At 49.5% G+C, this 23,052-nt stretch overlaps 2 protein-coding genes and 1 long non-coding RNA gene across 18 annotated transcripts in view; 1 reads left to right on the top strand and 2 right to left on the bottom strand.

Moving 5' to 3' along the window:
• Pomt1 (protein O-mannosyltransferase 1) overlaps positions 1-17,631 on the bottom strand; it is an 18,737-nt gene extending 1,106 nt beyond the window's left edge. The window contains exons 1-19 of one of the 6 annotated variants that reach the window (XR_013108511.1): positions 17,160-17,328; positions 16,397-16,548; positions 13,963-14,069; positions 13,779-13,829; positions 12,657-12,803; positions 11,447-11,558; positions 10,901-10,966; positions 10,719-10,812; positions 9,934-10,089; positions 8,685-8,815; positions 8,237-8,332; positions 6,745-6,837; positions 5,697-5,793; positions 3,342-3,434; positions 2,985-3,105; positions 2,539-2,636; positions 1,907-2,034; positions 921-1,047; positions 91-268 (exon numbers count right to left, since the gene is read on the bottom strand). Coding sequence is in view for 5 of the 6 variants with exons in the window: in XM_034494214.2 (XP_034350105.1) it covers positions 91-268; positions 921-1,047; positions 1,921-2,034; positions 2,539-2,636; positions 2,985-3,105; positions 3,342-3,434; positions 5,697-5,793; positions 6,745-6,837; positions 8,237-8,332; positions 8,685-8,815; positions 9,934-10,089; positions 10,719-10,812; positions 10,901-10,966; positions 11,447-11,558; positions 12,657-12,803; positions 13,779-13,829; positions 13,963-14,069; positions 16,397-16,548; positions 17,160-17,195 (2,069 nt within the window). In the remaining variant the exon portion in view is untranslated. Of the gene's footprint in view, positions 1-90; positions 269-920; positions 1,048-1,906; positions 2,035-2,538; positions 2,637-2,984; positions 3,106-3,341; positions 3,435-5,696; positions 5,794-6,744; positions 6,838-8,236; positions 8,333-8,684; positions 8,816-9,933; positions 10,090-10,718; positions 10,813-10,900; positions 10,967-11,446; positions 11,559-12,656; positions 12,804-13,778; positions 13,830-13,962; positions 14,070-16,396; positions 16,549-17,159; positions 17,329-17,407 lie in introns of those variants that run through there. The other 5 variants (XM_076928486.1, XM_076928487.1, XM_034494214.2 and 2 more) reach the window with 5 other exon arrangements.
• Positions 17,390-19,213, top strand: LOC143441268 (uncharacterized). The gene is made up of 2 exons (XR_013108513.1): positions 17,390-17,983; positions 18,909-19,213. It is a non-coding gene; the product is annotated as an uncharacterized LOC143441268 (long non-coding RNA).
• Positions 19,114-23,052, bottom strand: part of Prrc2b (proline rich coiled-coil 2B) — an 82,981-nt gene continuing 79,042 nt past the window's right edge. For all 11 annotated transcript variants that reach the window (XM_034494211.2, XM_076928483.1, XM_034494205.2 and 8 more), the window contains one exon: positions 19,114-23,052. In XM_034494211.2, coding sequence (XP_034350102.1) covers positions 23,013-23,052 — 40 coding nt within the window. In that variant the 3' untranslated portion in view covers positions 19,114-23,012.

Raw genomic sequence — 23,052 nt, 5'->3', positions numbered from 1 at the left:
GTCCACATCCCACCAAGTCTGGGCAGTGAGCCGCTGCTGTCCTGGAATGCTAAGCTCGAGGTTTCACAGCCCCAGGCCGACTGCCCATACCTGCACAGACGCTCACTGGCGTGCTGCAGGACGATCGGGAGCAGCAGGATCTGGAAGGTGAGCGCCGGCAAGTAGTGGTAGAGAAAGAGCATCCTCTCCATCAGGAAGAAGGGCAGGTAGTTGAGTGCCCAACCGCCAGTACACAGGGCTCCAGCCAGCACCCAGTGGGACCAGGCATCTGTGGGAGGGTGTATCTCAGAGCAGCACTACCACTGGGCTAGCAGTGGGCACATTCCGAAGTCAAATACTGTCCTCAGCACCTTACCCCCCAGGACTAAGTGGGCTGGTCGATGACACTGGTGATTCCTCCTGGGTCTTGACAACCCTTTCGGCAAGGCTCCGGGCTCAGGGTGAGGTCAGACCCAGCCCCACCAGGTCACGGGCCAGCCCGCTGTGAGAATTCTGCTGGCAGACCTCAGGCAGCCACAAAGATACATTGTATTGAGCCCAGAAAGAAGGGACAATGTTTTGAGATGAACAGAGATTACAGGCCATGGCCCGATACTGCTTCAGCAGTCTGGGGGCTGCTGCTGGGGTTTCCTTCCAAGTTCATCTCTGTCAGCTGCTCACAATCACTGCCCTTAAGCCTCTTACTGGCCGCTGTGCCTCCTCCATCCCAATGTTTCTGATGCACGTAGGCACCCTGGAAGGACGGCTCTGTCCCCCGCCCTGCTCTCTGCTAAAGTGTCAATTGTGATGTGGCGCTTACCTGCCACAGGTTGTTTTCAGAACCCCTACCTGTAAAAATAGGGGCCCCAGGGCCTTGGGTCCTAGTAAAGTTGGCTGTCACCTATGCACAATATGCTCCCATCCAGGGAGGAGACACTAACCCTCAGGGAGGTCGCAGATGCTTCTTCGCCGGCGGAGCAGGTACCAGAAGAAGAGTAGGGTGTAGGCCACTGTGGCAAGGCTAGCTGAAGTCCAGATCACGATGTTTCCAAGCAAGTGGATCTGAGCCTGAAATCACAGGCAGTCAGGGCTGCCACCATGCCCCTCACTCCAAGCAGAGGGCAGTGGCCACAGGAAAGAACAGATGTATTTTGGCAAAGTCCAAAACCATACAAGTGTGTCTGGACCTCCATCACCTGATAACCTGGATGGACTTGTTCCCAGGCCACTCTTGTAGATTAACAAGAATGTTCTCTATCCTGTTTGTCCAAACTGAAAATTCGGAGTAATGGAGATTTGGGGCAGTGGGCACCAATCCAGAGCTCTGTGCATGTTGTGCGCACATCACCACTCAGATCTACCCACAAGCCCAGTTCATTTGAGATTGTGTCCTAAGCAGTCCAGCCTGGCCTGAAATGTACCATCCTGTCTACCTCCTGAGCTGAGATCACAAATGTGTGCCATGCCTGGCGTGGAGTTCCTCTTTTCACAACAGGGTATTCATAGGAAGGTCCTACCCGGAAAGAGAATCCATGTTTATACACACAGCTGCGGGGCAGCCCTGGACTTGCTCAGTTCTACTGGATATGCATGCTGGGGAGGTCTTAGTGTTTACTTAGTGAGCATGACCCCAGCATTGCTTCCAGGCAACCCCATGCTGCTTGCTTCTAGTCTGCTGTGGCTAGAGGCAGCAGAACCAGAGCTTGCCAGCTTAGTGGCTGGGTAGTGAAGGGAAAATGTAAACCGGTCTGACAGGAATGGGGCAGCCCTCACTGGCTTCCCTCAACAGCACCAGGAGAGGGAGGCCTTGCTCTTTGGCAGTGAGTAGACCAGGCTTCAGACAAAAGCAAGTGTCCAAACAAAAGCAAGTTCCCAGCTTTTGCCTTGGACAAACACCAGTCACCTAGAGGAGCTCGGCCGGACTCACACATGCTCGCTTACACTGGTCCTGGGATGTAGCCAATAGGCGATGCTGGTGTCCAGCGTGAGCCACTCCAGCGGGGTGGAGCTGTACTGGTGTTCTAAGTCCTCGTTCTTCAGCGTCAGCATCTTCCACTGCCACAGAATAAAGCACATACATGTTGCAGAAGGTGATCATTGTCTCTAGCTGCCACGAAGTCACGGTGTATCATTAAACTGCTATCCCTTGTATGTCAACTGCCCAGACCAAGTTCAGTCAGCAAGTGCTGCATACCTGCCTTGAAAAGCTAACCTGGGCTGTTGGCTGGGGTCCTGACTACATGGATTCCAGCATCTGCCCTGCAAACTGTGACAGGAATTGTGCCATGGACTTGAGTGGCTGCCTGACTTACCTAGGGCTCTGCTAGTTGAATGTGGCCCATTCTGACCTGATGGGAGGCCTGAAGACACCCTGACTTTATTGCAATGTTACACAGGTACAGGACCTACTAAGTGCAGGTCCATGGGGCCTGGAGCCGGGAGAGACAATTATTCTGCTGCAGAGTCTCAAGTTCAGGTCCAAGGACTTTGAACTGAGAGCTCAGCAGCACACTGCCCGCATGGGCAGAGATCAGCTCCGTCCGAGCAGCCACTCGTCACCTGTAGTTCTGAGAATCTGGCCATGAAGCTGAGGTTCTTGCTGATGTCAAGCTGAGTGGGTGAGTGGAGCTCCAGCTCCCTGTCCTTCTGCTCATGGCCTGAGTGGACAAGGAAGAGACCTGGGCTGAGGAGCTGAGGACACCAGCCTTTCCCATAATCCAGGACAACACCTCACCAAACCACATCGTCCCACTTGGTTCCCACATCCCGAACTCCTCTGCCAAGTCAGCACTAGCATACCCTGGGATGCAGAATTTGCCATTCCCCAGCCTCCTCCACAGTCCCTCAGCACGAATGCCTTATGTACTCATGGATCAGTGCAAAAGACTCAGCCAAATACAATGGAGGAACCTTGGTCTCCAAGTCACGTGTTGCTTTGGCGTTCCCTTGAGTGGCATGAGATCCACAGAGACAAGCGGATGCCGACCAGAGCTTTAGTAACTCACTTTTGCCATAGCGGTGCTCTTCCACATTCCACACCATGCTCTCATGGTAGCCTAGTGACAGCTTCTCCCCGACCACCTCCAACTGCCGAAACCCCCAGTCAGGGAGGTGAGCCCCGCTCAGCTAGCAAAACCAAGAAAGACCGTGAGCATGACAGAGAGTTAGTCCCCACCCCCCAACTGATTGTCAGCAGATCCCTGCCCTAGGTCTTCCTAGGATCCTTTTTCCCCTGCGTGTACTATAAAACACAGGGTGATTTTCATCACATGGCAGCTATGTGAGCACCGGCTGAACAGCTCCAGGAATAGTCTGGGTGAGGCTGGGCCTAACAGGCATATTGGGAGCTAGCTACCCTTTACCTTCAAGATGGCAGACGTGTTCACATGCACAAAGCGCACTTCCGACAAGATAGTCTTCCAGGTGTCCTGGTTGGATTCTCTGTTTACAATGTCCTGCAGAAACAGATCCTGTCAGCTGAGAGGGAACGGGGTGGCGGCAGCAGTGGAGAACTTGCCCAGCATTTGTGAGGCCCTGGGTTGCATCCCCAGCACCACAAACCAGTATAAACCTAAATATGTCTAGTCAGTCTCATATCCCTTTTCAGATTGTGTTGAACAGCAGCCTAAAGACCAGACCCCAAGGCTTCTTGGCCTTTTGCCTGAGACAAGTGAAGAGGAGTCACACAGCTATGGAAGCAATCTGGGTCTGGGCTAAGCTGATGCGTCCTCACTCAGAGGAAGCAGCACATGATGCCAGTCCTTGGCCTTGGTGCTACAGACCCTCCATGATGCCCTCAAAACACAGCACTCGAGTTAGCCACAGAGTGCTGTCCCTTTCTGAGGCTGCAGCGACTTAAAAGCCACCTATTCAGTCACAAGAGGACACAGAACTCTAGCCAAAATAGAGATGTTTCCTAGACAAGACATCCTGGGCCAGGCAGTCACTCCTGAGGCCTGCTCCCCTTTCTGGAAGCTCTGGCTGACGGGTCGTAAGTGGTACTCAAAGGGCTGCCAGGAAGGGGAAGCGGAAAGCAATGGAGTCAATAGTAGCAGGCTGGCAGGGAAGCCAGGGAGACTGGGTGCCATTCCTCCTGAGACAGCTTCCCATGAGAAGTGACACAGGCCTTTCATGAGGTAGGCCCACTCGGGAGAGGCTAGACAGCAGAATGGAAATGGCCACGGATGTGTGTAGCACGTCCAAGGTGAAAACAGGTGAAGATGGGCCGGATGTGTGGAGGAAAGCAGTCCTCACAGACAGACCTGTGCTAAGGAAGCCAGCAAGGGGCATAGTCACAAACTGGCATGGTACCACCTAGGTAGGGTATGGAGAGCTTTTGGGGCCACTTGGCAAGAATTTGACATTGGGCTAGTATGGGGAAGTAGGCTCAGATATCTTGGTCATCCTGATAAGCCCTTAGAAATAGTGATCGCGGGACTTTGTTTATTGCCTTGTCTGTTCCTTAACCTAGAACTGACCTTATTACTTGCATGTAATTAAAATGGTATAATAGCAGACTGGGAAAAAATAAACCTGCCTCAGCTTCAGAACTCACTGGGGTCCTGCAAGTTGTTTAATTGTCTTTTCTTTTTAATCCTCGCTCGTGCCCTGGAGAACCTGTTGACTGACTGAGCTGGCTTGGTCAGTAGGGAGGTCCAAAATAGGAGGGAAACCGAGTAGTCAGGGCTGCTGCAGCCAACCAGAAGCCAGGCCAGTTTGATTTCTCCTTGGAAATGACTGCAGGCCTACAGCCGTCTGGTACTCAGTCTGTTCCCAGGAGACCTGAGTCTGCAAGGGGAGCAGGTGACTGTCACCAGAAGGGCACTGCCTCAGTAAAATTGCCCTCTGATGGTCAAGCCCCTCACCAGAAAACTGCTTGTGCTCCTATTAACTCTGAGTAAAAATTAGCTGAGAGGCTTCCCCTGGGGCATAGGAGTAGCGGGAGGCTGGCACACTGTGGTGGGAGGGTGTCTTACTTATTAGCTTTAATTATCAATGTGACACAGCCTAGAGTTAATTGAGAAGGGAGTCTCAGCTGCAGGACTGTCCCGATCACACTGTTCTGTTGGCATATTTGTGAGGGAGGGACCTTGACTGCTCCTTGATGTAGGAAGACCCAGTCCACTGGGGGGTTCCATTCCCCGGGCAGATGATCCTGGGCTGTACTTGAAAGCTTGAATGTGGGAGTGAGCAAGTACCAGTGCCCCTCCACTGTTTCAGCTTAAGCTCCTGCCCTGGCTTGCAGAGGGATGGACTGTACATTAACTCTTTCCTGTCCTGGCTTGCAGAGGGATGGACTGGACATTAACTCTTTCCTGCCCTGACTTGCAGAGGGATGGACTAGACATTAACTCTTCCCTTCTCTAAGCTACTTTTGGCACAGCAACAGAAAGAAACTAGAAGAGAGGGTAAAAAGTGAACAGTCTGGGAAACAGCTCCGGCTGGAACAGCCCTGACCCAAGAGGCCCTCACTGGGCAGACACAGTATTTGGAACTTTCCCAATCCATGCCTGAGGCCCCAGAGGACTCTGAATCCTGATGAGGTGACTGTTCCCCATGGGGACATCTTAGACTTGCTTTGTTGACAAGTTCCTTATCACAGTTACATTTGAACCCATTATCTAAGGAGGCCTCTGGGTATTCTGAGGTAGGAAGCAGGTCCACTGGCAGCCATGAGCTCCTACTGCACCCAGCCCAGCACTCCACACGGAGCTCACCAGTTTCCAGAGGTTCTGGGCAGGCATGGAGATGTTATAGTCAATGTAGCAGGAGATTTCTTGAGAACGGGAGCTCAACGGGGCAGCGACATCGTGCCTGGAAGAGCACAGCAGAGCCCTTTCTTAGAGTGTCACTAAGGGAAAAATGGTGCCTTTTGAAACAAGGCCTGTTCTGCCTGCTGGGGCTGGAGAAGCTGGCTGTATCTGGGATGTAGCCACTCCAAGGCAGGCTTTAATGGTCAACATGACACAGCCTAGGGTCATCTGAGAACGAGGACTCAACTGAGGGACTGCCCAGATCTGACTATCTTGTTGGTGTATCTGTGAGGGAGTGTCTTGATTGTGTGTATCCAGAATTGATGTCAACAAAATTGAATAGGTGTCACTCACTTTCTGGACAGGTGAGCAAATTTCTGAGAAAAGAGTGTCTGTCACAGGGACTGGAAGTATGAGTCTAAGAACTGGCCCCAGTGTATCACTGGTCTGGCAGAACTCAAGACAAGCAGTATTGTTGCCCCTAGGCAAGCGTGTGCACAGTAGTCTCATGCTGGGAGAGCAGGCTACCCCGTGTGGTTCAACCTCAGTGTTCACAAGCAGCCTGTCATCTCCAGTCTACTCAGGCAGGACTCACTTCATTTCAGGATGCACTAGGCACCCAAGGAGGCCCAGCAGTGAGCAGTGGGTAGTGTACTGCCAGACAGAGCAAGCGGCAGAATAAGAACTATGGGAAGGACAGTACCTAGACAGGAATATCCCAGCAGCAAAGTGAGTGGGGTAGCCCTGAGTTGCTGTTACTTCAGGTCTAACAGGGAGGCCAAGTGATGGGGTGACATTAGTCAGGAACACTAGGAGCCTCGGGAGGGCTGAGGGAGTAACTAGAGAGAGGGCTGTGGGCAGAGAAGCCACGAAGCCCACTGAGTATTCTCAAGGGCCCGATGCGGCTTCAGGAGTGAGGTGGAGGCAAAGGCCAGGATGACAGAAACAGACTGAGTGGGACGCAGACGGAGTGAAGGAGACCCTGACAGAGCCAGCACTGGGGAGCACTCACGTGTTAAGGAGGCGGGTGGTCATGCCGTGAACGAGCTGTACAATGTCTCCATGTCTTACAGGCCTGGGAGGGTTGTTTACCACCAGCTGGTGTCTAGGAAGACAGTGCTGTCAGGGTGACACTCGGTTCTTTACGATAAGGTCTATGGGATGCTGAGACTCTGAGATCTCCTAGTAGACACTTCGGAGTGTGTATCCCCAATGTGGCTTTGTATAGAATCAAGGCACTTCTCACCTAAGGTCACTCTCCAAACTGCCAAGCGTGACTCCATCTGCCACTGTCACACTTGTCTATGGAGAATACACTAACTGCCCCTCCCATCCTCACGTCGACCGCATACTCTTTTTCATACCTCAAAAATAAAAATAAAACCTAAGAGTCTATCGGTTTGGGTGAGGATGTGCACACGGGCAATCCAGTGCTTGGATGGCCCAGGCAAGAGGACTGAGAGTCTGAGGCAAGGCTTGGCTACAAGGACAGATGCTATCTCAAAAACAAAACAGGAACAAGAAAGATAAAAAACAAAACCAAACAAGCAGAAAAGCCATCCAAACCCTTAGAACTGATCAAGTCCCCAGTCCCCAGTCCCCAGTGCTTGACCAGTGCTGGCGAAACAGCTGGACAAGCCAGACAGGGTCAGGGTGGCCTCACTCACTGCAGAAAAAACAGACATGCAGATATGCAAACCAAGCCAGCCTAGGGAAAAGAGACAGGAGAGAAGGGTCCACCTTTGTGTGGACTGTCCTAGGAGCCCTCCCCAAAAGATCCATTCTTTACATTCTTGGCAAGAAGGGTGAGTGCAGAGATGGCCAAGGGCCTGGTGGCAATAAGGGTGCCCCTGGAGGTTATAGTAGAAGGGCAGGGACTAGAGTCCAAAGGACTAGGAAGGCAGGGAAGGGGAAGGCAGGGAAGGAGAGTGCCTAGTGTAAGGCCTCCTGGAGGCTGCGCATACTGCATCAGAGTGAGGGATGGAAGGTAAATGCTGGCAAAAAAAATTAGGAAGCTTGGGGCTGGAGAGATGGCTCAGAGGTTAACAGCACTGGCTGCTCTTCCAGAGGTCCTGAGTTTAATTCCCAGCAACCACATGGTGGATCATGACCATCTGCAATGGGATCTGATGTCCTCTTCTGGTGTGTCTGAAGAGAGCGACAGTGTGATCACATACATTAAATAAATAAATCTTTAAAAAAAAATGGAAGAATCTCATTGACAGGCAGACTCCTTGGGGCGGCATACCAGATGAGCACAAAAGGACACTAGGTCCTCCTGAGGGGAGCAGACACGATTCCTGTCCCAATTCCGAAGTGAAGCTAAGGCAGCTGAGGACCCACCCCTGCCCTGGCCTTGCATTAATAACTTGCAGCAGACACTCCAGCTCTGGGGGAAGAGGCCTCTGGCCAGGGAGGGAGCACTTATGAAAAGACGGCCCAGGACTCAGCAGAATGACCTGTCAGTCATGATGGGCAGTAAGCTCTGCTGAAACCACACTCACCGCCCAGGGTCCTTGACGATCCACCAGTTATTGATGTCTTTGAAGGGGTAACAGGTCACCTGTTGCTGGTGGGAACTGCCACGGCCATTCTCATATCTGTGTGAGATGTCAACAAAGAAGATACCTGAAACAGGCGGCAGAGACCCACACGCTGGTCTTTGCAGAGACTACACAGCAGGACGTGTCACCCAACAACACAGGGGCCAGAGAAAATAGAAAACCACTGTCAGGGAGAGTTGCTCCGAGGCACTGGAGGAGGCTGTGGCTGGCATGCCACAGCCCTCCCAGTGTTTCATACTGGACACCACAAAAGCCCTGAGCCTGGGCCTGAGTCTGGGCCCTGCTGCCTTTGTCTCTGTAAACTTGATCACAGGAAATGACAGCTCTTAGCAAACTGGGAGAAAGCAAAACATCTGTGATTGCAAATTAAAACGGTTACTTTCCTTACATCATGGGATAGGTGTTCTTGTGCGAATGAAGCCAGCAGGGCAAGGGTTTGCCTGAGACGCTCTTCAGAGTGACCTGGGAACCATAGGCTACCTCCAGGGGCTGGCCTTGGGTGATGCGGGCTAGCCCTCCCTAAGAAAAACAGAAAAGTCTAAGATGAGCTCAAGCCATCCTCCCCATGGATCCAAAGCCCGGGAGAGGAGACAGGCTCAGCAGAAGCTGCCCTTACTCTGGAACCATCTCATCGGATCAAGACCAACAACCCTAAACTGGCCTTGGTGACGGTGGCAGAGATGATAATTTAACTAATTGTAAGTAACTCTCATCGACTTGGGTCCTACTGATCTACAATCATAAGTGGGTGTGTGTGCTCTGGCCAGGCACTCAGGCAGCCTTCCCACCACACATCCCTTATACGACTATGCTGTGAGAGAGTCAAGTGACTGTGTCTCAGAGGTGAGAAGATGAGACCAGGGTAACATGCAGATGACACCATCCGCAGAGCCAGCATGCATGAGCCAGGCTGCAGCCCTCACCACCACACCTGGTACATTTTATGGGTCAGTACTCTTTATCTGAAATGTTGGAACCAGAAATGCTACAATTTGGAGGAATTGGGGGGCCACCCACAATCTGAAAGTCCAACATGCAAAGTAATCTGAAGCTGTCCTGAGTGTCCTGCAAACACTCAAAAAGTTCTGAAGGTCTCAACTTGCTGACTGCAGACCTCCACAGAGCCAGCCAGTGTAGCATACACCAGCTTGAGTCCACCTCATGAGGTGTGTGACTGCACGCAGGCTATGAGGGCAGCTTCTCTATTCCCACACAGTCAATATTTCAGAATTCTTTAAAAATACCAACATGGGCCGGTTGGTGGTGGACAAACACCTTTAATCCCAAACTGAGGAGGCGGAAGCAGGCAGATCTCTGAGTTCAAGGCCAGCCTGGTCTACAGCTTGAGTTTCAGGACAGCCAGGGCTACACTGAGAAACCGTTCCTTAAAAAACAAACTAACACAAAATGGCTGCTTCAGTTTTTGACCTTTGCTGCACTGCTCACCTGACACTCTAGTTATCCATTTATCTACCTGTTTTCTACTCATTTGTTTTTTGTTTTTTTTAAAACTAAAGTCTTGCTATGGAGCTCTGGCTGGTCCTGACCGACCTCTTCCTCCTGAGGGCCACAGATCAGACACTGCTTAGACAGAAACGCCGAGCCTGTGACTATCTTCGTTCTGAACTGTTTCTTACCTCCAAGCTGGCCTGAAAGGCGCTGGACATGATTTGGTCATGGGGCCCAGAGCGGTAGAGCAGCATCAGGTGGACATAGAAGAAGAGTAAGTACAGGAAGACTGGGACGATCAGCAGAGCCACAATTCTGGCGAGCAAGTGACCGAGCACACGCATCTGCCAGGGATGAGAGGATAGGTCTTTCTATCTGCAGAGTGCCGTGGCCATTTCCCATTTCCAGATACTGCATGGAAGCTTAGGGAAAGTTACTGACAGCCCCATCTACTCCCACCTGTTCCTGAAGCCTTGACGATCGACTTCCTTTTTATTTTATTTTATTTTATTTATTTATTTATTTAATTTATTTACTTCGAGACAGGGTTTCTCTGTGTAGCCCTGGCTGTCCTGGAACTCACTCTGTAGACCAGGCTGGCCTCGAACTCAAAAATCTACCTGCCTCTGCCTCCCAAGTGCTGGGATTAAAGGCGTGCACCACCACTGCCCGGCCTTTTTTTTTTTTTTTTTTTTTTTTTTTTTTTTTTTTTTTTTTAATTTATTTATTCTTTTATAAGTACACTGTAGCTGTCTTCAGACACACCAGAAGAGGGCACTGGATCCCATTACAGATGGTTGTGAGCCACCATGTGGTTGCTGGGAATTGAACTCAGGACCTCTGGACGAGCAGTCAGTGCTCTTAACTGCTAAGCCATCCCTCCAGCTCTGAGGATCCAACTACTCCCTAGGACAGCTTCACACACCCATCCGCAAACACTGAAGACTCACAAGGCTTTGACATGGCCACCTACATTTGACAAGGTCTGGTCTCCGATTAGGTTCCAGGCATGGACAGCTGCAACACTGAGCACGAGCAAGTAGGTGAAAATTCCCATGTATTTGATCCTGAAAAAGACAGAATTGAAATAATGTTCCAAGACAGACAAGCCTACAGGCAGGAAGAATACTACCCAAGTCAGGGGCTCTAACTCACCCAACTGCACAGGAACAAGAGACCCCAGTCAGCATTAGCCAAAGCCACCAGTGCACTGAGAAAGGGCTGGAAAAAACAGGAGAAAAACAGAACAAGGGAGCAATCACAGGACTCATCCCACAGGTTGGGGACGTAGCGCCTATCTGAGCAATCTCTACATTGGCTAGTCCTACTGGGTACCAGCCACAATAAGAAGAACCCCACCTCCCTGTTTGGGTTTCAGAAGAACTTTTCTTTTTTTCAGGAAAACAAATTTCCTGTGGGTTAAAGTTAAAAAAGAATGTATTTATGAAACCATGGGCTAAGTGTTAACCTGAAGTATTAAGTAACCAAAAGGCATTCTGTAAACAACTCCTCAAGCTCAAAGACACTAAACGTCACCCAGAGCTAGGTGAAGGCACACCCTGTAACTCCACTTCAGAGGCTGACATGGAGGCACGCCTGCCAGCTAGGACTAGCACTCGGACCCTGACTAAAAAAATGAAGGGAAAAACAACCTGGAAGCCTTTTTTTCTCCTAACAAGAAGTGCGTCTCACTTTCCTTACCTGTGTGTCTGGGAGTTAAAGAACTTCAGATAGGACAACACGGCCAAGAGGTTAAAAAATATCAGTATGGACTCCAACAGCATGAGCCTGGACTGAGTGATCAGGGCGTTCTCTGAAGAGACAAACAGCAACAGTGGTCAGCACCGAGCAGCCAGGCTGCTGTGGAGACAGAACCAGTCACAGGAGCTGCACACAGCCATGGCTCCAGAGACTGGACAGAGGGCATCCTCTGAGGATTCCAGTCTCTGTCTATACAAAGTCGGGTATTTACGTAAAACCTTCCACATGTCCTGCTACATATTTTAAGGCATTATAGACTACCTAAAATCCCTAACACAATGTAAATGGCACATAGTTTTGTCTTGTTAAGGGAGCATATGCACTCTGCTGACATGTATGCGTGTGCTCCATATAAGTGTGGAAGTCAAAAGAGGGCATTGGATTCCCTAGAACTGGAGTTAGTAAGTCACCACTCAGAAGCTAGGAACCAAACTCAGGTCTTCTACAAGACCCGTAATTGCTCTTAACATTCGAGCTACCTCTGCAGTCACCAAGAAGAAAATCTTCATGTAGTTGGTGCAGAACGAAGTTTTGAAAAACAAAACATGGGGACATAGTCTTGCTGTGTTGCCCAGGCTGACCTCACATGCAAGACTCTTCTGCTTTGGGCTTCCCAGTGTTGGAATTACAGGCCCAGCAAGAACCACCGCTGGATAGTTTTGCTTTTGTGCTGGGGATGAACCCAGGGCCTCATAAATGCTAGGCAACTGCCTAATCACTGTTACATCCCCAAGCTCAGGGCTGTTTTCTTTAGGTATTAAATTAAAAAAAAAAAAAAACCAAACATACGTGTGTGTGCGCATGTGTGTGTGTGTGTGTGTGTGTGTACTTGTGTGAATGTGTATGTCATGGTGTCCATGTGCCCTCAAGCACTGACTGGCAGCCTCCACCTTTACTACGTCATCATGGTTACATTTCCACTTTCAAAAAGTGGCTGGCCTCATAGTTTGTCGGTCCATCAGAGAGGGCAGCTCAGAGTGGGCACATCTGGATTCTGGATGAAGCAAATGTGCTCACTAGGGCAGCACACACACACACCCGCCAGGCAGTGCTCTCCAAGCCTCATGTTGAAATGGCACAAAGTACTTGTTTTTTTTTCCTGTACTCTGTCTGGCATTGACAGGTGGGCAGCGACCCACCCGAGGCTTACCAATGAGTATCAGCAGGGCAGCTCCCAGGGCAGCGAAGTGAGAAGAGTGGAGCTCCAGCAAGATCTGGTAGGCCATGGGGACTGACAGGGCCCCGGCAAGAGCTGGCAGCAGGCGCAAGGACCATACAGGCACATTGCTACTGTATTCTGGGAAAGGAATCACACAGCATAGCTGAGAGCTTGCCTACTGACACACAGCGGCTCACAAACTTGCAAATGCAACTTTATAAAACTGGGAGACACGTGAGCTACTGAGGGTGTAAACTTGGGGTGAAGTCTTTAAAACAAGCTTTGAAATTTGTGTAGTGGGGGATTTTTAGAGACCGGGTTTTACTACCGGGTATTTAAGGTGATACACACCTTAAATCCCAGCACTTGAGAGACAGAGGCAGGATGGTCTTGAGTTCAAGGCCAGCCTGGTCCACATAGTGAGTTCCAAGCCAGTCAAGACTACACAGTAAGACCCTGTCTAGGGTGTCAAACTCCTGAGTTCAGGTGATCCTCCTGCCTCAGCTTATCCAGGTAGTAAATATCAACCACCATCTGCCCAAACTGCTTTGAAATCAGCTTTGCAGTCAAGGTGCCAGCTGTCACCAAGCATGGATATGAGGTGGAACGGTCCTGAAATCAATGCTGACTTAGCATATATACCTCAAATAACTCTAAAAACGTTATAGCCACAAAGTTTATACATATAAAAGAAATGCCACAGGACACATATACTAAGAGCCAGGGATAAAATAATTATAATCACAAAGCACTTCAAACTTTAACCAGACTTTTCTTTCTTTTTAAGTTTTATTTATGCTCATGGGTGTTTTGTCTGCATATATGACTGTATATACCTGGCTAAAAGAAAGTGACAAAGGCCCCGGAACTGGAGTTAGAGATGGTTGTACACCAACATGTGGTTGCTGGGAACTGAATCCTGGTCCTCTGGAAAAACAGCCAGTGTTCTTAACTGCTGAGCCATCTCTCCAGTCCCTTAAACTAGATGTTCCCTTGTACCCAAATAACCAGTTGTATCCTGGTTCAACTCAGTAAAAGGTAAGGGTTGGGCCTTGTGATGGGCATCGTGTCTATTCGTTCATGTGTAGACTCAGAAGGAGTGAAAATCCTCACCTGCTCCAATTCGGTTCCACAGAAAGTTACCATCAAATCCTCCTAACCAACCTAAAACAAAAATTCGAAACATGGACAAAACAAGGTGAGAAAACAAGACATGATCTCTGCCCTTGAGAAGTGTTATTTGATAAGCTTACTGTGTTCCAGGGCCGCCAAGGCCCTTACTGTCTCTCTTACCTACCTCCTAAGGCCAGAAGCATGTGGCCAAATGGTGGTCCACTATCATCCAGAAAAAAGATGCGCTTCATGTAAAAGGAAATGTACTGCCCATAATAGACTTCATCAAAACTAGAAACAAATACAAAAACCTGCCTTTATATCCAATCAGAAACTTAACTGTTATTTAAGCTTTAAAAAACATTTATTTTTTGTGTATGAGTATTTTGCCTGCATGTCTATACATCACATGTGTGCAATCTCCATAGAGAGCAGAAGAGGGCATCAGATCCTCCGGAACTGGAGTTGGAGGCAGTTGTGAGTCCCAAGTAGATGCTGGGAACTGAACCCAGGTCCTCTGTAAGAGCTGCCAGTGCTCCTAAGTACTGAGCCATGTCTCCAGCCCCCTAGAAATCTTAATTGTAAACACAGGCAGGAAAATAAAACCTCACATTTCCAGCTGACTTCAGGTAAGTAAGGAGCCAGGGTCAGATCTGATTCTTTGTTCCAACTGTCCCCAAACACTAAGACACACACAACATCATTTAACCTGTAGCAACGAGGTGGGAAATTCACCAAGCCCAGTGAGCACTGCAGATGCGTTTCTTGTGTAGAGCCTATTTCTCTAGGTTTTTTTTCTCCCTTGAATGAATGTGTATGTGATGTATGGGCAGCTTTGTGTATGCATGTTCATGTGTGTGAAGGTGCGTGTATGTGTGTGTGCACACTGGTATGTAGAGGCTCAAGGCTGACACCCAAGGTTGATTTCCTTGGTCACTCTCCCTTTTATCTACCAAGACATTCATTCAGTTTGAAGCTTGTCATTTTGGCTATTCTGGCTACCTAGCTTGCTCCAGAGATTCCCTGGCTGAACTGGCAGCCCACTGGGATTACAGATGGAGCATACTGTCCACGTGCCATGTGAGGGGGGGCTTAGGAGCTGAACTCTGGTTCTCACACTTGTGCAGCAAGTGCTTTACACACAGAGCCACTTCCCCAGCCTCCCCATGGCTGTTGACTCAGGCATGTGTAGGCCAAGCTCCTGACCATGAGCCTTGAGGCTAATTCCATCTCATACCCTCACCAGCCACCAGTGCCTTTCTACAGCCATGGAGTGGAGCGGAGCTACAGATCTAATTGAAAGGGTGGCAAACGTGGGAGGAGGAGTGGCACTGAGGCTTCTTCAGATAATGAGCGACATCGGGTCTTAGGTGTGACAATGCTACCGTGGTTATGTGATCTTTGTTTTCAAGAATTCTCATCTTAGAGCTGGAGGGATGGGTAAGGCACGTGCTGCTTTCACAGATCCCAGAACTCAGGCAGATCTCAAAGACCTGAGTCTTCAGCTCCATGGGATCTGATATCTTCTTCTGGGTCTGAAGGTACATGTGCACATGCACATAGACAGACAGACAGATACACACACACACACACACACACTCTTAAATAATTCTTATCTTTCAGAAGTATATAGTGAATATATGTATATAGCAAATAAAATATATCTAAGATTTGCTTCAAATTAATCTACTATAAGGGGGTTGCTGAGAATATATCATTCTACCCATGTTTATATTTAACACCTATAACAAATTAAAAGAGAATGCCTATATTAGTTTATACCCTCTCAATAATAACAGCACATTTCCCCTTATGAACAAACCCATCAAGCCGCCACCTTTTAGCTGTATAAGGAGAAGGGAGGCTGGAAACTGACTGACAGGCCAAGCCTTTCTTACTGCAGTCCTACAGGGCAAGATCGAAAACGTGTATACTCCAGGGATTGTTCTGGGGGACAGATGGGTCCCACACCCACACTGCTTGTGATGACGATTTCTGGTTGTCACCTTGACTACATCCGGAATGAACTGCAATCCAGAAGTGTGCATTTATGAGAGCTCTTTGGCTTAGATAAGGTGGATGAATATATATCTAGTCTGGACCTTTGAGGTGGGAAGACATAACTTTAATTTGGGCCACACCTTCTGCTGAAAATCTATATAAAGACACAGAAGTAGGAAGTTTTGCTCTGCGCCTGCTTGCCCTGGCCTTGCTGGCAAGTCCACTCCTTCACTGGTGGTAGAGCCTACTTCTTTGGGAATCCAGAGTATACTGAAGACCAGCTGAGACATCCAGCCTTGTGGTCTGAGCAACTACTGGACCCCTGGACTTTCCATTCACAGCCAGCCATTGTTGGATTAGCTGGACTGCAGCCAGTAAGTCATTGTTCCAATAAATCTTATATATAATATATATATTTATATATACACACATTCACACAGAATGTTATTTTTAAGTTGTTACTCTAGAGAACTCTGAACAATACACTGCCAAAACATCCATCACCACGAGGCCCAGAAGCCCAGAATCTCTCTCCTTTGCACTGTATAGCAAGGTGATTCATGTCACTAATTACAATGCCTTTTGGATCATTTACTCTTCTCTCCATCTCTACTTACACCACAGCCCGAGGGTAGGAGAGTTGCCATAGTCGGGTAAGTAGTCCCAGGCCAGTCAGAGCCAGCAAATTCAAATTGATGTCAACAGTTACCACTAGAGGCCGTTTCAAAAATCTCAACATTTTGCAGAAAAGCAAGCTCGGGAGGTCACCCTGGAAAAGAGGGGTTAGAACTACCATTAAAAGTAAATGGACAGCAGCCCGGGAAGGTTCAAAAGAGGCCATAAGATCCTAAAGCAGCCTGGCACCGCGATGAATTACAGCATAGCGGGTTGGGTTAATAGAGCCAGAAGGACTCTAGAACGTATCTGTTGGAGAATTACAGTTGTGTTCAAGCACAGGGTACACAGGAAAACGTTTGAGGGGTGAATTCAGGAATCTCAGAACTGGACACTCCCTTCTACAAGTCATTCCATAAACACCTGGGCACTTGCTAGGACCAGAGGTGCTAATGAATGATGTGGCCTCTCCTGTCCCTTCCCAGTATGGTTGAAAACTAAAATCTGGGGAGCTCTGGGCACTGTCACAGCCCAGTGAGGATGGATTTTTCCCTCTTCTGGAGGCATTCTCCTCCTAGAGTTGCTTGTGCCCCGAGCCCGTTCTTTCTCTACAGCTCTGCCCACCCGGGCTCTTTTCCAACAGGAGGCCACCCCGGAACCGCCTTGCTCGGCCAGGATCGGAACATCCACCAATCCTAGCGCGCCGCCCCCAGGCCGGATCCCAGACCCCAACAGGGCTCTCGAATCTGGCACTCCAAAACCTACGAGCGTTTCTTCGAGTCCCGCAGAGCGGCTCTCCATGTGGGACCAGGCCTGCGAACCGCCAAGCACGCTCGGCCGTTGGGGGCGAGGCCGCTCGATTACTCCGCAGCGCCCACAGATCGACGCTCAACTAGTTGTGCCTGCGCGGCCTACAGACTGTAACGCGCGTGAGCAGCAGGAGCGCGGAGGTAGCGGCGCGCGTGCACGGCGAGCTTAGCCGCCATGAATGTGGGAGGTGGCCACTGACCTACCCTTAGGGCTCCCTTTCCCCTTTTTAATAAGGCACAGTGGGTTTCCACAAGCTGTTCACGTGCTCGGAGCTCTCCGATCCGGGCCTCGCGCCTACCTCAGCGATTTCGTTACGCTGCACTCTGGCTGAAGAAGGGCGGGGCTAAGCGCGCTGAAGCATCGGCTGCCTTGTACCTCCTGGAGCTGTGTGCAGAGGACTCTTCCCGCTCTAGTCTGTCTCCCCTCCTCCCCACGGTCTCAGACTCACTAGGTAGAGGAGGAGGGCCTAGAACTTAGGATATCTGCTTTCCCGGCGCAGGTACTACAATCATGCCTTTTTAGGTAGGTTCTCACGCTTAGCTAGCAAGCCCAGCCTGTACCGACTGAACTATCTTCCCCAGATCTCGATTCAGGCTTGTTTTGCCAAGATTCGTATTTTACAAGTTAGCTTAGCATTGAATGACGTCCGGTTTAAGACTTTAGCAAACGGGGTAGGCGATCGTTTAGTGATTGAGAGCACTGGTTGCTCGTAGTAAAGAGGACCTTGATTCGATTCCCAGCACCCACATGACAGCTCAGAATCATCTGGCACCAGGCAGGTGAGTGGTATGCAGACACACTTAAAATACATTAGACAAGAACGCGCAGAATTGTTTGCTTATAGTTTAACCATGAGAACATGATCTACCCAAGTTCCTACAAAGAAAGGGTACCGGAACATTGGAGAGCGAGCTCTTTGGGCCCCAAAGAGCTAGTCTGAGCATGTAAGCCATGTTGGTGCTTTAGGACAGCTTATAGGCGCTCAGCTTCAGGAGGACCTTGTCTTGCTTGCAGGAACCTTGAGCTATGGATGTGGCTAGAAAAGCTAATGGATGCTACTACTACCCAGACCCTTGCCTGTTCTGTAACAAGAGGTTTATTGAGGGATGGGGGGGGGGGGGGTTCTCATGCAAATTGCCTTTGGCTTTTTTCTTTTCTTCTTCTTCTTCTTTTTTTTTTTTTGGTAATGCTGGCTGGCCTAGAACTGTCTGCTCACCAGTGACCTCTGAATCCACAGTACCCTACTTCAGTAGATAGGGTTAACAAATGACATTTGATAAATAACTTGTCCAAGAGAGTCCTGTACTAAGGTTCCAGACCTTGTTGATGACAAAGCCTGAACCCATATGCATTCCCCTGACCTTTTCCTGCCCCAGATCTAATTTATTCTTCCACTGCAGTACAGTGCAGTCCTCCACTCATTCCGATAGAAACCCAGATAAGAATCAGGCAGGAAGTACAGGATAGTGTATGCATGTTGTCCCACAGAAAGAGAACAGGGCTTCTTGGTGCTGCCCATTTTCAAGATGCACCTTAACCACAGGCCCCCTGTTGTGGTAGGGGTCCCCCGGACTCAGGGAAAAGAAAAAAAATTCCATGCAGACCAACTAATGTCTTTGAATATATATTAATTTGTACGATCTGTGTTTCAGTCCCTGCTAAGTTGCCCTTGTTCCACTTCCTCAAATCACCTTCTCTCCACAGAGGTCATCTTTAGAATCCTGTTTTACGGTTTTAAAATGATCAATACAATTATGAAGACAAAGGGAAACGTCATATCAAGAGCTGTTCTGAAGGTGGCTGCCTAGGTGACAGTCCTTGGAATCCTACCACAGCACACTGCTGCACTTCCAGGTTCTCAGGAAGCTGTGAAACAGCACCCTTCCAATGACAGAAAACTGACACAACCTGAGAAAGCATGTTTGGCTTTATTTTTTTTTTATACTTTTTTTATTTAAATAAGGAGAGTTCTTTCATATGGAAAGACCTAGTACAATCACATATTTGAAAGGAGAAACAACAGGGACTGACCCAGAGGGAAGGGAGGGTGAATTCACGATTCCATTTCCCATCCGAAGAGGTTCCCCATATCACGTCTAAACAAGCTGCACAGTACACCCTTAGCTTCGTCTGCCCTTTCAAATAGCTGGTCTAAGCGAAAGACAGAAGGAAGGCCAAAAGAAAAGCAAAAGAAAAGAAAAGGACCCTCAAAAAGAACACCCCCCCCCCCAAGTCCTTTTCTACAAAAGGTATGAGGTGGAAAGCCGAGGGCACAGGACCCTTTCCGACTACGGAGTCTGCACAGAGCCTTCACGGGAACTGCTGCTCCGGGATTGTGACATGCCAAAGACGGGGGCCTGGGGATGTTGCAGGTCTGAAGCAGGCAACTGGGAGCTGCAGGTGGCATGCGCCTGGAAGATCACTAGTCAGAGCTGGTAGGCCTAGTGGAGAGCACAGCTGGGTGACTGTGTTCATCCCCAACACTGACCACTCTGTTCCAAATGACCTAACTTGTCTTAGAGCCATCTCACAAAAGAGCTGGCTTTTCCACTCATCAAAGAATACAGAAGCCAGATTTCTGTGCCCTTGCTTGTAAAGATTCCCAAAGGTCCCTCTAACCCAGACTTGCTGGAAATGAGGGCAAGGCGGACCTGAAAGGTAACATGCAGGTACCTGGCATAGGGGGGACCCCAGTGGGTGTTGGGGGGTAGACTTAACCAGAGTTGCCTCATGGGCCTCAGTGGGCACATTCTTGTACCCTGGGCTCTGAGTGTCAAATCATTCACAACTTCATCATTGACCATCTAGAAGGTGGCTCCAGAAGACAGGACAGCAAGGTTGATATTGACATGTTATCCAAGTATCTCTAGAAGCAGCAGAGCAACCATGGCTTTGGAAATGACCCAGCTTATGTGTATTGCAATCATCCTTTGTTTATCCCCCTTCAGGAATTTTAGACCCAGAAGTGTTCTGTGAACTCTGAATTTGAAAATGGTAAACTTGGAAAGAAGACAAGAAAAGCAATTGTTAAGAGACCAGACTAAATGCAGTTGGCAGAAGTCTTCACTGATAGATGCTACACGCTGCATCAGGACCAAGAGTCCTAGTTGCCAAACCATGGATTTTACCGTCAGTGGCACCAACAAAGCCACCAGCAGTAGGAGGTGGCTTCAGCAGGCAGGAGTAAAAGATTCTGCCCACCCCCACCCATCTCAGCAGTAGAAAAGGCAGGGGCTGGGCTTTACTGTTCCCACCAAAGGCCATGGCATCTTTGACTGATGCTCCTGTTTCTATGTGTGATTTGAGGATGAGGGTTCAAAACCAAAATAAGGCCCAAGTCCTCTTACACTTTGAGCTTGACTCTAAAAACCACATGAAGAGATACTGCACCTTAAAACACCTCTGTACTAAGAACTTGGCTTGACCAAATTATCCAAGGGATAGGGACATGTGGCTGGAAGCCTGCCCTCTGTCCCCAGAGTTTAGTTGCAAATGTGCCTCTCAGAGGGGCAGAGCCCACAGCTGAGATCAGAGGTGGTGAGCACACCAAATTTCACATGCAATTTCCTGGCCTTTCCTGCACAGAGTAATTCAGACATTATATAAACAGAGCAGTGGGACATTCACTTTTTTTTTCCATCTAGACCTACAACATCAATACATATAAATAAATTCTAGTGTTTCTTGTTTTTATTTAGGGTGGGAGGCAGGAGGGGATACAGGGTGAGATAGAGGACTGAAAACAGGTGACCTCCTAATTTTTCTTCTTAAACAGGGAGTACTGCCATTCTGACAGCAGGCTCACCTAAAGGGCACATTTTGAGTTTGTAACAGCATCCTGTGAAATTCTGAAGGAGAAAATGTTTGCTTCTTTTGACACATATGCCCACCAAGCATTAGGTGAGGTGGGTCTGACCACATTTCTAAGGAGGACAGGTAGAGGTGACTGTGTGTGGCTTTTACTGACTGAGACTTGTCAGGGCAGAGCTTGGCAGTGGGGCAGAGGACTCAATCACTGGGACAGTAACCAGACACTTGTGGGGGTGGCAGAGCAGACAGGAGCCCAGGCAGATCTGTGCGGGGACTCCTGTGCAGGCAGTGCTTTTGAGGAGGGATGCAGGGAGAAGAGATGGGACAGAGACAAGTGAGCGAAGGTCGGAGGGCAGAGGCGAGAAGGAAGGAACGGAGAGCTGCAGCTGCAATGAAACTGCACTGAGACTGCCCTGTCCAGTAATGCTGGGGACAGTGTGGCACTACCTGCTGGGGAAGCAGACTTCTACTTCCTTCTAACAACCAACCAGGCAGGGTGAAGCCACTTCAGACTCCTAAGCTGCTTCTCTGCTCTCAAGCCCATGGTGACACTTGATGACAGACCTGCAGGCTTGTCCCAGCCCTGCTACCAACTGTGAGCTCTCTGAAGCGGACAGTCACCAACATCCCCAGGTGGGTGATTACATGGGATCCTCAACATCGGCTGAGCACCCTGAAATTCCCCTTCATTTCCCTTTGAGTGATGGGAAATTTTCCTCGTTCTTAGTGAAAGCAAGAAGCCTCGCATACAGCTCACACAAAACCTGCACGCAGCAGTCCCAAGACACCACCCTTTTAGGGAGGCTGCAGGCCACTCACACCTTGACCCTACCCAGTTCTCTAAGGAAGGGTAACACAGCTGCTGCTTGGCAACCCTACCCCCAACACCCTGCCCTGTTGCCAGGAGTGAAGGACATAAGATGAATGTGCCGTAGTCTTTCCTGTTGCAAACTTGACTAACAGGTGTTCACCTGGGTCCTTACACTGGTTTTGGTGATAAGCTGTGAGGGGCGATGGACAGGGACAGAGGGACACAGAGGCTCCAGAGAGGAAAGGAAAGGGCTAAAGCACGGGGCCTTAGACACACAGTCCAATCTGGATCATAAAATGGTGACGGTAACTCCACAATTCTTCTCTGGTACGCAATACTCAGTGTGTCCAACAACAGCACAAGGGCCTAGAACAGATAATTCTTATTCTGAAAAGTTAACTCCAGGCCAGGGGCTGAACTAAACTCAGATACCAACCTCACAGTGCCCAAGGTGGCTAGGGGCCAACCAGAGTGTCCAGTCATGTCCTCCAAACCTCAAAGGTTAGCCAACCTGTGTGTGTGTGTCTGTCTGTCTGTGTGACTCTTAAGAATCACCTCTTAAGGTAGCGCTGTGACATGTCAAACAGGACAGAGATAAAAGGCGACCACTGGGGACAGCAGAGCAGGGAGAGGACAGCGAAGACCGTATAAAAGTTCAGCTATACAGACGTAGCTAGCATTTTGTTCTCATTTCCCCTTTGTAAAAACCTTAGCTGCTTTTTAAAACAAAAAGCCTCAAGCTAAAATGACCCTGCTGCCAAACCACTGTGCCTAGGGAATGGGGCGGGCGGGCGGGCGGGCGGGCGGGCAGGTTTGCACTGCAAAGGAGGCTCACTCCACAGTCACTGGGCAGAGGGGTGGGAAGGAGGGAGTCTGCTCTTTTGTACCAAAGCAAGCAGGTCAATGCCATATATCCACGATGCGGGCTGGCTGACGATGGAACTTTCAGGAGCTTTCGGGAGTGGAAGAGAGCTCTGTCCAGGCCAGGTGGTAGGACAGTGGGACGGTGGATCTGGCAAGGTCCCAGGTGGTGGCTGTCCAGGCTGGTGTGGTGCACCATCCCTGTTAGGGTGAGGCAAGAGATGCCAGGCACCTTCAGGCTTTACTCCCCTCCACCTTGACTGCTCGAGGCTTGATTGCTCCAGTTCTCTTCATCTGGGAGGTGGCCGAAGAGGCCTCCTGCAGCTTCACGGTTCCCAGGCCGGGCTTTTCATCCACTCGTTTTGC

Source organism: Arvicanthis niloticus, chromosome 2, assembly GCF_011762505.2.
Source record: "Arvicanthis niloticus isolate mArvNil1 chromosome 2, mArvNil1.pat.X, whole genome shotgun sequence".
NCBI lineage: Eukaryota > Metazoa > Chordata > Mammalia > Rodentia > Muridae > Arvicanthis > Arvicanthis niloticus.
Note: the sequence above shows the minus strand (reverse complement) of the source record. Positions and strands in the feature narration are given on the sequence as shown.